Raw genomic sequence first — 12,616 nt, forward strand, 5'->3', positions numbered from 1 at the left:
CAACCCCACAGATGCAGGACCCATGGTGGTCCACTGCAGGTAAACCCCATCTCAGACCTGCTTCAGAGATATGTTTGACCTGATGATGACCTAAGTATTGAAACAAACCATATGGGAGAATAGATTTCAGTGTTTGGGGTGTTTTTTTTGCTGAACATATTATTTAGTCTCCAGTACCTGCTCAGGGAAGTCATATTGAGACTAAAGTTTTTCTGACAAATGAGCCCTGCACAATAGAAAACAAGCACATACAACAACTGTACATATTTTAATGTACTGGAGGCAGCACTGCTGGGTAGCTGGCACAGCCACAAAGTCATCAAATCTGGTTTTAAACCTAACCCTAACCTAATTTTTATAATATAGCCACTGGCCCATCTAGTGGAACTCACTCAGCCCTGCCTCCAGGACAAGATTCCTCTCAATAAACATCAACCTGCCTCAGAAACATTGAATGTGCGCATGTAATCTCTTCCAATGCCAGATTTGTGAGTTTTTCAGTGTAGTTACAGTCGTTTCTGTCTGTGTAAGGCTCTACAGTTACCTGTCTCTCCCCACAGTGCTGGTGTAGGTCGGACCGGTTGCTTCATCGTGATTGAGGCCATGCTGGAGCGTATGAAGCATGAGAAGTCAGTGGATATCTACGGTCATGTGACGTGTATGAGAGCTCAGCGGAACTACATGGTGCAGACGGAGGACCAGTACGTCTTCATCCACGAGGCCCTGCTAGAGGCAGCCACCTGCGGTAACACAGAGGTCCCTGCACGCAACCTGTACGCACACATCCAGAAACTCACCCAGGTCACGCCCGGAGACACGGTCACTGCCATGGAGCTAGAGTTTAAGGTAGGTAGTAGCTGTCCTCCTGAACATAACAGTACAGTTCAGTTCTATGTTATAAACCTAGCTAGAAAAGTGTTGGACTGTTTGCAACCTTTAGTACTAACAAGGGACTTGTGACTCCACTTGGACTCGCTCAGGCTTGGACTTGCTAGGGAGCTGGGATTCAACTTAGACTTGAGGTTAAGTGACTTGACTGGTACAGTTACTAATTGGAGCATTTAGTTAGAAGCAGTAGAACAGTTGTTGTTGGTGGTGGTGGTGTCTCAGTATGTACGATGCAGTGGGAGTAGGAAGTTAATGTCTCAGTGTGTTTGGGAGCATTTTCATCCTCACACTGGAACTCTGAAATGAATAGATTCTCCTAGGAGGGGCGTTCTGTTTCAGTGTTTCAGAGGCTTATCTTTTGGACTGGAGATGAGAGACTGAACTAGATGGAGGGGGCCGTGGGAGGGAGAGTGAGACAAAGAGAAAGAGAGTGATCTAGTAAGGGAGGAGTGTTGAGACAGGCTGACCGTCTGACAGTCTGTAGATAAAGCCTCAATGGGTTGGAGAGCTGATGCATCCTGGGATTGGGCCTACACCACTGTGCTCCAGCGACTCTATTGGACCCCATCACATACTCACTACCTGCGTCCCAAAATGGCAACCTGTTCCCTATATAGTGCACTACTTTTGACCAGGACCCATAGGGCCTGGTCAAAAGTAGTACACTGTGTAGGGATTACAATGCAATTTGGGACGCCTCCACTCACAGCCTCCCGCCATAGGAACACAGCTCTAACCAGCCTCCTCCTCGGAGACACGCCGCCACAACCCAAATGATGTGGGTCAAACTTGTTCAGCAAGCAGGATGATTGTAAGTCCGTAGCAAGTATAATTAGGTTTTGATGCTTCACTCCACTGGCAGTTCTGAAACTGTCACTTTGCTTCCTTTCTACTGACAGAGTATAATATTAGGACACCATCAGCAGTGCCAGCAAAAAAACCTCACCCTCCCCCTCTCATTTGGGAGAAGATGGTTTTTCAGTTTTCAAAGTCTTGTTTGGTTTTAGTTTATTTCGTCGCAGTGGCATGGATACAGTCAGCTTGTGTATCTATCTTCACAGCCGCCCCGAATGTTGTGTGGGAGTGTTTTTTGACTCTGACGTCTCTGTTCGTGGCTGTGGCTGTGCTGTCGACACTAGTTTTTATGGAGAGAGAGAGAGATGTTGTTGGCGTCAGCAGGTTGTTAATGGAAGCTGTAGAACAAAGGGGCTCAGCTCAAAGCTCATAATTTTCATGCATCAATTAGAGTGTTAGCCCCCAACCCCGTGCCCTCCGACATTCCTGCTCACACACAGCAATGCTAGGCTGGCTGGGATCCCCAGCTTTAGCACTTTGAAGAAACAGGGGCTAGATAGAAGGGAAGGAAGGTGGGCGTCAGTAAAAGCTGTGGCAACAGTCATCTTCAGGTTAGAGGCATAGAAATATAATTACTAGAATGGGGAAAAGACTCGCACTTTCATGGGTGCAGTCAATTTTAGTATTTATATTTCTATGTTTATGGGTTGGTGTTTCTTTACAATAGCACACAGTTCTTTAATCTGATCCAAGATTGTATCTTTAATCTGTCCATTCCTCTTCCCTTCCTTCTCCAGAAACTGGCCAACTCCAAAGCACATACCTCAAGATTCATCAGTGCCAACCTGCCCTGTAACAAGTTCAAGAACCGGCTGGTGAACATCATGCCTTTTGAGTCCACCCGCGTGAGTCTGCAGCCTATCAGAGGAGTGGAGGGCTCCGACTACATCAACGCCAGCTTCATCGACGGATACAGGTAAGATAGAGGGGGATGAGGAGAGAAGGAACGATGATAGGAGATGAGGGGAGTGGAGGGGAGAAGAGGATAGGGAGAGAAGAAAGGAGGGGAGAGCGGGGAGGAAAAGAGAACGGGAGAGCAGAGGAGGAGGGGAGGGGAGGAGAGGGGAGGAGAGAGGGGAGGAGAGCAGAGGAGAGCGGGGAGGAAAAGAGGAGGGGAGAGCAGAGGAGAGCGGGGAGGAAAAGAGAAGGGGAGAGCAGAGGAGGAGGGGAGGGATCGAGGTTGAGGGGAAGAGAGGAGATGGGAAGAGGTAGGGGAGGAGAGGGGAGGAGAGAAGAGGATTTTCAGACTCAGACTGTGAGAAAACAAGACATTACATATTCTGAAGACTAGAATAAGTGAGATGTGAGAATGGAGAAGAGGACATAGAAATAGAGAAGAGAGAATCCATCCTGCAGACACAGCTCCTCTAATGAGTGAGGAGGTGGACCTTTCCTGCAGCGACTGACAGCAGTAAATTATGGTGTGAAATGGAGGCCAGTATTTTCCTGCCTCTCTTGCCTTAGTCTTTCTTGTCAGTTGTCAGGGCAAATTGGTTGTATTGGCAGTACTGTCCATTCCTTCTCACACTCCTCCTGTGGTAAATAAATAGTCTGATTGTGACAGGTGACAAACCCCTCCTCGGAGAGGAATACAGTGATTACCTATTGTGATAGCTCTGTTTATGTCTGCTGATACCCACAATCCTTTACTCTAGAACTGTCCATCCTTGGGAATCTGCTCAGCAACACTCAATGGAAGATGTACGGTTCTAAAAAATGACGTTTTCTATGAATTTAAAGACATTTGTTCATATTTGGAGAAAGGATATTGAAAAGGAGCACCTATTGTTTTCAGAGTTACAGTGCATTCGGAAAGTATTCAGACCCCTTGACTTTCTCCACATTTTGTTACGTTACAGCCTTATTCTAAAATTGATTAAATCGTTTTTTCCCCCTCATCAATCTACATGCAATAACCCATAATGACAAAGCAAAAACTGAAATATCACATTTACATAAGTATTCAAACCCTTTACTCAGTACTTTGTTGAAGCACCTTTGGCAGCGATTACAGCCTTAACCTGTCTACGATACTGGTTCCCAATTGGGGATCAACCCTCCCACGTTCAGCTGAAACGGTGGCGCATGGAACGCAAAAATATTCTTAAAAATATTTAACCTCCACACATTAACAAGTCCAATAGCTCAAATGAAAGATAAACACCTTGTTCATCTAGCCAGCAAGTCAGATTTCTAAAATGTTTTACGGCGAAAACATAGCACATATATATGTAAAACCACCACCAGACACAGCTCATTTCAATAGCCAAAACATGCAATCAACAAACGCAGGATTAAAAAATAAATCGCTCACTAACCTTTTGAAAATCTTCATCAGATGACAGTAATATGACATATTACACAGTACATTTTTTTTTTTTTCAATAATATGCCATTTATATCCATAAATGTCCATTTACAGTGAGTTCACCTTCAGAAATTACTCAAAAATGCCCGCAGGAAAGCTATGTAGCGCGGCAAGATAACGTAAATAGACATCATAAACTTTGACTAAATATACATGTTCTACATATAGTTAGAAAGATACACTGCTTCTTTATGCAACCGCTGTGTTAGATTTATTTTTAACGTTACAGAAATCGCACACTATTCCATATGCTGAGACAGCGCTCAGTTCCAAGCTACATTTCCACGTAATGTTGGAGTCAACAGAAACACAGATTTAAGCATAAATATTCCCTTACCTTCGATGGTCTTCGTTCAGAATGTTCTGGAAGGCTTCATACTTACCCAATACATCGTTTGGTTTCAAGTCTTGCGTCTTTGTATTAGCTACTGCTAATAACATCAGCTGAAATGCACCCAAAACGTCCTCTGGTCCGGATAAGTTGCGCATCAAAACTTCAAAATTACACATTATATGTCGACTAAACAGGTCAAACTAAGTGCAGAAGCAAGCTTTATGATGTTTTAGACATGCAAAACAAACTTCAATTCAATCGGCCATCGTCTGCCCTTCTCTTGAGTGCTGGAACAAAGGAATGGCTGGGACCAATTCGCGCCCATACGCACAGCCTATTCTCTCGTGGCACGCACTAATTTCACTCCCATAGGGTCAATTCTCGCGGGATTTGAACGATTCAAAGCTCTAATGAAAGAGGACATCTAGCGGAAGAGATAGAAAGTGTCCCCAGAATCATAGCTGGTTGGGAAGGGTGGGGGCCATGACGTCAAAGTTGCTCCAACTTTCATAGCCACAAAAACTAGTTTGGAAGAATGCCTGCCCTGTGAGTTCTGCTATACTTACAGACATAATTCCAACGGTTTTAGAATCTTTAGAGTGTTTTCTATCCAATAATAATTTTTATTTGCATATATTAGCAATTTTTGACAGATTTTTTTTCCAGTTTACTAGGGGTACCCAATCTCTCCAAAGGGGGCGTATGTCTGCCATATCCTTAACAGGTTTTAAGTCTTCTTGGGTATGATGCTACAAGCTTGACACACCTGTATTTGGGGAGTTTCTCCCAATCTTCTCTGCAGATGCACAGCTATTTTCAGGTCTCTCCAGAGATGTTTGATTGGGATCCAGTCCGGGCTCTGGCTGGGCCACTCAAGGACATTCAGACTTGTTTTCCGAAGCCACTCCTGCGTTTTCTTGGCTGTGTGCTTAGGGTCATTGTCCTGTTGGAAGGTGAGCATTTGCCGTAGTCTGAGGTCTTGAGCACTCTGGATCAGGTTTTCACCAAGGATCTCTCTGTACTTTGCTCCGTTCATCTATCCCTCGATCCTGACTAGCATGAATCTGCCATCACCATGCTTCACTGTATGGATGGTGCCAGATATCCTCCGGATGTGTTTCATCAGACCAGAGAATCTTGTTTCTCATGGTCTGAGTCCTTTAGGTGCCTTTTGGCAAACTCCAAGCGGGCTGTCATGTGCCTTTTACTGAGTAGTGGCTTCCATCTGGCCACTCTACCATAAAGGCCTGATTGGTGGACTGCTGCAGAGTCCTTCTGGAAGATTCTCCCTTCTCCACAGAGGAACTCTGTCAGAGTGACCATCGGGTTCTTGGCCACCTCCCTGAACAAGGCCCATCTTCCCCGATTGCTCAGTTTGGCCAGGCGGCCAGCTCTAGGAAGAGTCTTGTTGGTTCCAAACTTCTTCCATTTAAGAATGATTGAGGCCACTGTGTTCTTGGGGACCTTCAATGCTGCAGACATTTTTTGGTACCCTTCCCCAGATCTGTGCCTCGACACAATCCTGTCTCAGAGCTCTACGGTCAATTCTTCCCAATTCCTCATGGCTTGTTTTTTGTTCTGACATGCATTGTCAACTGTGGGACCTTATATAGACAGATGTGTGCCTTTCCAAATCATGTCCAATCAATTGAATTTACCACAGGTGGACTCCAATCAAGTTGTAGAAACATCTCGAAGATGATCAATGGAAACATAATGCACCTGAGCTCAAATTTCGAATCTCATAGCAAATACATTTTCATTATGGGGTAACGTTATTGTGTATAGATTGATGAGGATTTTTTCTAATTGAATCCATTGTATAATAAGGCTGTAACGTAACAAAATGTGGAAAAGGGGAAGGGGAAGGGGGTTGAATACTTGCCGAATGCACTAGATGTGTGAGTGTGTGTCTTGCATTCGGGAGGTGCTTGGGAACTCCCGTTCAGTTACTGTCCCATTTCCAATTAGTACCTCATCAGAGAGGTCCCATAGAGCCGTCTCCTTTATGGAAGTATAAACACTGTAATTGACTGTAATGCACAATGCTACAACACACTAATGACTGACAGAATGAATAAGAGCTTTTTAAGTATTTGTTTTTGGTGGGGGGGGGATTCAGTGATGTGGTTTTCTGTTCCGATTTCCTCCTCATACTCCACACACACACACACACACACACACACACACACACACTCCTGTGTGCTTAATGAAGTCCCTGGGGCTGCCCTACCTGAGGGAGGGAAGGAAGGGGGGTGTAATTCCTCTTTAATTCCTGTAGTGGTAATTAAAAGTGAATTAAGACATCGAGAGGTGTTAGTTTGCATCCCAAATGGCACCCTAGGGCATATACAGTGCACTAGTTTTGACCAAGCCCCATAGGGTCCTGTTGAAAATAGTGCACTTTATAGGAAATAGGGGGCCATTTGGGGTGCTGACTTTCTCTCTCCTGGCTCATAGTGAGATGTTAGTGTTCTCTCTCCCGGCAGGCATCACATCTTTAAAGTGTCAGAGGGGATTAGGATGGTTTAGATGAAGAAGGGGAGGATAATGATGATGATGCAATGATGATGATGTCATACTGGTTAGGTGTTTCCCAGTATTTTGATATCCTGAGGTGGTCATTCCACTCTTGCTCAACAGCCATTTTACACTAACAATTGTATTTATTCAACTCTAAACATGCATATGTCTGGATAAGTGTCTCGGTAGAGTAATGATCTCTATGGCTGACCTTGAGCCTTGCCTGTTAATTTGCAGGCATGCTTATTGCCATTGTCGAAGCAGAACACTCAAACTATAATAAGCTGTAAGAAACTGAATCTCCATGCAGCTTGAGTCAAACCCATCAACTGTGAGAGACTCTTTGAACAAGGTGCTGAGGCATGGCTCACTTACTAGTTATCACATAGAAAAGATAGATGGAACTCAGAGTTCCAGCAACAGCCCCTTCTTACACTGCAAGTGTGTGTGTGTGTGTGTGTGCGTGTGTGTGTGTGTGTGCATGCCTGCGTGCGTCTGGCTGTACTTGGCCGTGCGTGTGCTAGTGCGTCTGGACCTAGGAATATGTGTGTCTTGGGCTGGACTGGGCTGGCTCTCACATGTTTGTAGGGATGACAGAAACAGAATCACATTGACACACATCTCTCTCACGGCTTCACACTGCCCTCTAATGTTGATCTAGTAGAAAGGGGACCCCAGCCGCAACGCTGCGGTTTTCTCACTGGCTTGAATAGAGTAGACACTTAATCTGTCAGCAGTATAACGTAATGAAAATACACCAAGCCCAGCCTCCAATAACAGCACAAGGGCCTCTCAGGTGACAGTAGGACCACTCAGGACTCGACATGGATACTGAAGGTTAATGGGGATGTTTTGAAATGTAACTTATATCCCTTGACGTTATAACGTTATCCTCACCCTGTCATATACTGTGTCCCTGTTACATGACGTTTACTGTGTCGCTATGAACTCTATTTTATGGGGATGTATTGAAGTGTGTATCCAGTGTTATGGTGTTAACCTCACATGTCCTTGTGTCCCCAGGCAGCAGAAGGCCTACATGGCCACCCAGGGGCCGCTAGCAGAGACCACAGAGGACTTCTGGAGGATGCTGTGGGAACACAACTCTACCATCGTAGTCATGCTTACTAAACTCAGAGAGATGGGAAGAGTGAGTGGCATTGATACAGTATACACTTACACACACAAGTACACACACACAAGTACACACACACACGCAAGTACACACATGCAGTCACACACACACACAGTCACACACACACACACCAGTCATGCCATGGATAGTGTTGTGGTGCGATAGATTTTGACTATATCATTGTGTCTGTCTGTCTCTTAGGAAAAGTGTCATCAGTACTGGCCAGCTGAGCGTTCTGCCAGGTACCAGTACTTTGTAGTAGACCCCATGGCTGAGTACAACATGCCCCAGTACATCCTCAGAGAGTTCAAGGTCACAGACGCCAGGGTATGTCCATCTCTCCATCCATCCTCCCTCTTCTCCCTAGTAACTTTTTTCTCTCTGCTTTACGTTGGGGGTTAACCGGAATGCTACGTTTATTTTCCTAATTAATTGAATAGTGCTGCAAAGGTGAGGAAAATAACAGGGGTGGTGTTTTTCAACCCACACATGGAGCTGTGGCTGTGTTGCACATACTGTAGAAATACAATCTGCTCTTTACAGCACATACATAAATCAAATCAAATGTATTTATAAAGCCCTTACATCAGCAGATGTCACAAAGTGCTGCACAGAAACCCAGCCTAAAACCCCAAACAGCAAGCAATGCAGGTGTAGAAGCACGGTGGCTAGGAAAAACTCCCTAGAAAAGCCGGAACCTAGGAAGAAACCTAGAGAGGAACCAGGCTATGAGGGGTGGCCAGTCCTCTTCTGGCTGTGCCAGGTGGAGATTATAACAGAACATGGCCAAGATGTTCAAATGTTCATAGATGACCAGCAGGGTCAAATAATAATAATCACAGTGGTTGTAGAGGGTGCAACAGGTCAGCATCTCAGGAGTAAATGTCAGTTGGCTTTTCATAGCCGATCATTCACAGTATCTCTACCGCACCTGCTGTCTCTAGAGAGTTGAAAACAGCAGGTCTGGGACAAGGTAGCACGTCCGGTGAACAGGTCAGGGTTCCATAGCCTCAGGCAGAACAGATGAAACTGGAGCAGCAGTACGACCAGGTGGACTGGGGACAGCAAGGAGTCATCCGGCTAGGTAGTCCTGAGGCATGGTCCTTGGGCTCAGGTCCTCCGAGAGAAAGAGAGAGAATTAGAGAGAGCATACTTAAATTCACACAGGACAGCGGATAAGACAGGAGAAATACTCCAGATATAACAGACTGACCCTAGCCCCCGACACATAAACTATTGCAGCATAAATACTGGAGTGTGTAGAACACACTGTAGAAAAGATACTCGTAGCATTACTCCAATTATGCATGTATAATGCTTTATAAAGTATCATCAGCATGTATTAGCCTTTATAATGTTTTATAATAAGGCTTAGAGAAATTACTCACTTTATGTCCCTCATCCACCACTCACCACCACTCAGGATGGCCAGTCTAGGACCATTCGGCAGTTCCAGTTCACTGACTGGCCAGAACAAGGAGTGCCAAAAACTGGAGAGGGCTTCATTGACTTCATTGGTCAAGTGCATAAAACCAAGGAGCAGTTTGGCCAGGATGGACCAATCTCTGCGCACTGCAGGTAAGAAAAACTGATGACATCAACACATAGTTGATGACAGAGAGTTTGTGTGTGTGTGGGTGTGGGTGTGGGTGTGTGTATATGTGTGTGTGTGCTTGAGTGTATGCTTGTACTGTGTGTGTGTGTGTGTATAGTACTAACTCTCCCTGCCCTGTTCCCCCACAGTGCTGGTGTTGGGCGGACTGGTGTGTTCATCACCCTGAGTATCGTGCTGGAGAGGATGAGGTACGAGGGGGTGGTGGATCTCTTCCAGACTGTCAAGACACTGAGGACCCAGAGACCTGCCATGGTGCAGACAGAGGTACAGTACTGTCACACAGCTGTGGTGGGAGTCTGGGGGAGACTGGTTAGCGAGGTGGTGGGAGGACAGATCCTTTCCTAGATAGAGGTATCTAAGCAAAACAGGGATTCAGTTAAAATAGCTGGTTTATCCAATTAAAAGAGTAAGATTTCCAATGTATTCATTACACATAACAAATTATCTTAAAACAATTTATTTGCATTGATACAAACACTCCCAGGAGATGATGGTACCATTATTATATTCTAGTAGATTTCACCCTGTTGACTGACTCTGATGTTGTTCCCCTCCCAGGACCAGTACCAGTTGTGCTACAGGGCAGCTCTAGAGTACCTTGGAAGCTTTGACCACTATGCAACATAATAACCACTCCCAGAATGCACTGGGACTCCTGGGGTTCAGGAGCGCCAGCCGTGTGTCCCTTCTGAGCTATATCCATACTGTCCAGAAACTGCCGGAGGGGAGAGGGGGAGGAAGAGAAGAAGAGGAGTGAGGAGGAGTGGGAGAGAGCACATGTCTGACTGGATGACCGTCAATCAGGTGGAGCAGTACTCCTGGACTGACTGCACAATAAACCTGCTTTAAAATCCTTCACTACTAAAAAATAACCTAAAAAGCTTCAGTATGCTTCATTCTGATGTCTCTATAGCTAATGCACATGCCATGAAAACACTATTTCTGCCTCCTCCACCTGCTTATATGGCAAACTTTATTTTTCTGCTTTCATTATGCATTAATATCATTACTATTACCCATTATAAATATGTTATTATTATTATTATTTAGAATTTGTTTTCTAATCATTTATACACTGGTTATTGTATGTCTTATTGGGTCTTATTTTAAATTCAATATTTGTATCTTTTTATTATTTTTTACACAAGGGACATGTATTTTAAACATGCTTCGAGTTATTATTAATACTGGAGACGTACGCATACTCAGAGCTGCTAATAATATTTTACTTTTTTTACCATAATTATAACATTCTAAAGTTCTCTATTCTCTGGTTGGTCGTATTCAGTGGGATATGGGGGACACGACTTTTAGAAGTATTTTCACTTCCTGGTACTTTACAAAAACAATCTCCACAAAAAGAGATCAAACACATATACACCAGAGTTAGTGAACTACTATAAAATAAACCCATCTATGTTTATACAAACTGAATAGATTATTCTTGATGATGTTTTATGAATAATCTACCATGTACAGATTCTGTTTACTGTGATTTTCTCAATGCCTGTCGCTCAAAGAGCTCCGGTCCAAACTCCAGACGCAATGAAAGAAATAAAGAAACTACCGGTACATGAAAAGGTGTTTGTCCTGTTACAGCACCCTTAGTTGCCCATGGGACTGAACCAAACCATCACTCCCAATAGACACAGAGGAACTGGACCCTAGCTCTGTCTGCTCTGATCTGACAAGCTAGACCTGGTTTGGAGCAACAGATATACAGAACTTCACATCAGACTAATGTACAGCGCCCAACAACACCCCTCCTATGAGAAGTGTTCGAGTGACCAGACAGACAGTTATCCATCCCTGTATTTCTGATTACCCTGCTGATTCTGAACTATGATCTATGAATTGGACATGTCCATCTGCATACGACTGACCTAGTTCCCCATGACTGGCCATCCCTGTAGAAACCTGACAACAACCCAGATGAACATCTCTTCTGACTGTCACTGACTCTACATCCATGGTATAACTGCTGTAATATACTGTATTATCTCCTCACTGTGCTACAGAAGGACATTTTCCTGTAACACAAAGAAGCAGCATCAATGTACGGTGGAGGATCTCTACATTATAGTCAAGCGTTTTTCTCTTAAGTGAGGCTATAGGATTGCAAAGTGAGGTGAATTTGGATTGATTGGGCCCGGATGGACGGACTGCAAAAACAAGGATTTATTTCACTTTGTCTTCAAATAGTGCCGTAGGGGTTCAGTCTGTTGTATACACAATCTGTTTTCTATTTGTTAATAAAAAGGAGAGGGAAAAAATGTCACAAAAACCTTGATGTTAATAAAGTTGAATAATTGTTTTTTTTATATATATCATGTGGTGTTGTGTGTCTTTTTAAAAATATATTTGCATGTCACACACACACACATACACAGCCCCCACACAGCCCACACACATTGTACCCTCTCGTCCCCCCATCCCTCTATGGAACAGATGGTGGAAGATACCCCGCCAGCTAGGACCTCCTGTGTCCTTTGACTGCCTGAACACAGTGCTTCAGCCACTGTCCTGACAGAACCCCTGTCCTGACATAACCCCTGGAATATCAGTCACACAATGGCATACACTGCATTGTGTTTTATAGTAGGTAATATAATTATGATCAGTAGGATGTTGCACATTGTTCGGACCTAATGGAATAACAATTTGACAAGTCAAGTGGCCGGAAAATAGAATTGACATGTACTGTATAATAAAATAATTGCCCTAAGGGATGAAGCAAAATCATGCTGGCATTCAACACCATTGCTGGCCATTTTAACATCATATTGCAAAAGATGATACACTATGACTTTCACCGTTTTGAAGTATGACATTTGTGCTGAAGAAAATGTGGTATTTGTAAAGAGAAAAGGGATAGTGAGATGGGGAAGGCTAGTGATA

At 44.2% G+C, this 12,616-nt stretch overlaps 1 protein-coding gene across 21 annotated transcripts in view; it reads left to right on the forward strand.

The window, feature by feature from the left end:
- The window catches only part of ptprfa (protein tyrosine phosphatase receptor type Fa), a 399,275-nt gene extending 387,232 nt beyond the window's left edge, over nt 1-12,043 (forward strand). For all 21 annotated transcript variants that reach the window (XM_036978457.1, XM_036978456.1, XM_036978463.1 and 18 more), the window contains 8 exons: nt 1-39; nt 561-846; nt 2,481-2,659; nt 7,992-8,118; nt 8,305-8,430; nt 9,527-9,681; nt 9,847-9,982; nt 10,277-12,043. The exon at nt 1-39 is cut by the window's left edge and continues 116 nt beyond it. In XM_036978457.1, coding sequence (XP_036834352.1) covers nt 1-39; nt 561-846; nt 2,481-2,659; nt 7,992-8,118; nt 8,305-8,430; nt 9,527-9,681; nt 9,847-9,982; nt 10,277-10,345 — 1,117 coding nt within the window. In that variant the 3' untranslated portion in view covers nt 10,346-12,043. The remainder of the gene's footprint in view (nt 40-560; nt 847-2,480; nt 2,660-7,991; nt 8,119-8,304; nt 8,431-9,526; nt 9,682-9,846; nt 9,983-10,276) is intronic.
- The last annotated feature ends 573 nt before the right edge of the window (nt 12,044-12,616 follow it).

Source organism: Oncorhynchus mykiss, chromosome 5 (genome assembly GCF_013265735.2).
Source record: "Oncorhynchus mykiss isolate Arlee chromosome 5, USDA_OmykA_1.1, whole genome shotgun sequence".
Classification (NCBI taxonomy): Eukaryota; Metazoa; Chordata; class Actinopteri; order Salmoniformes; family Salmonidae; genus Oncorhynchus; species Oncorhynchus mykiss.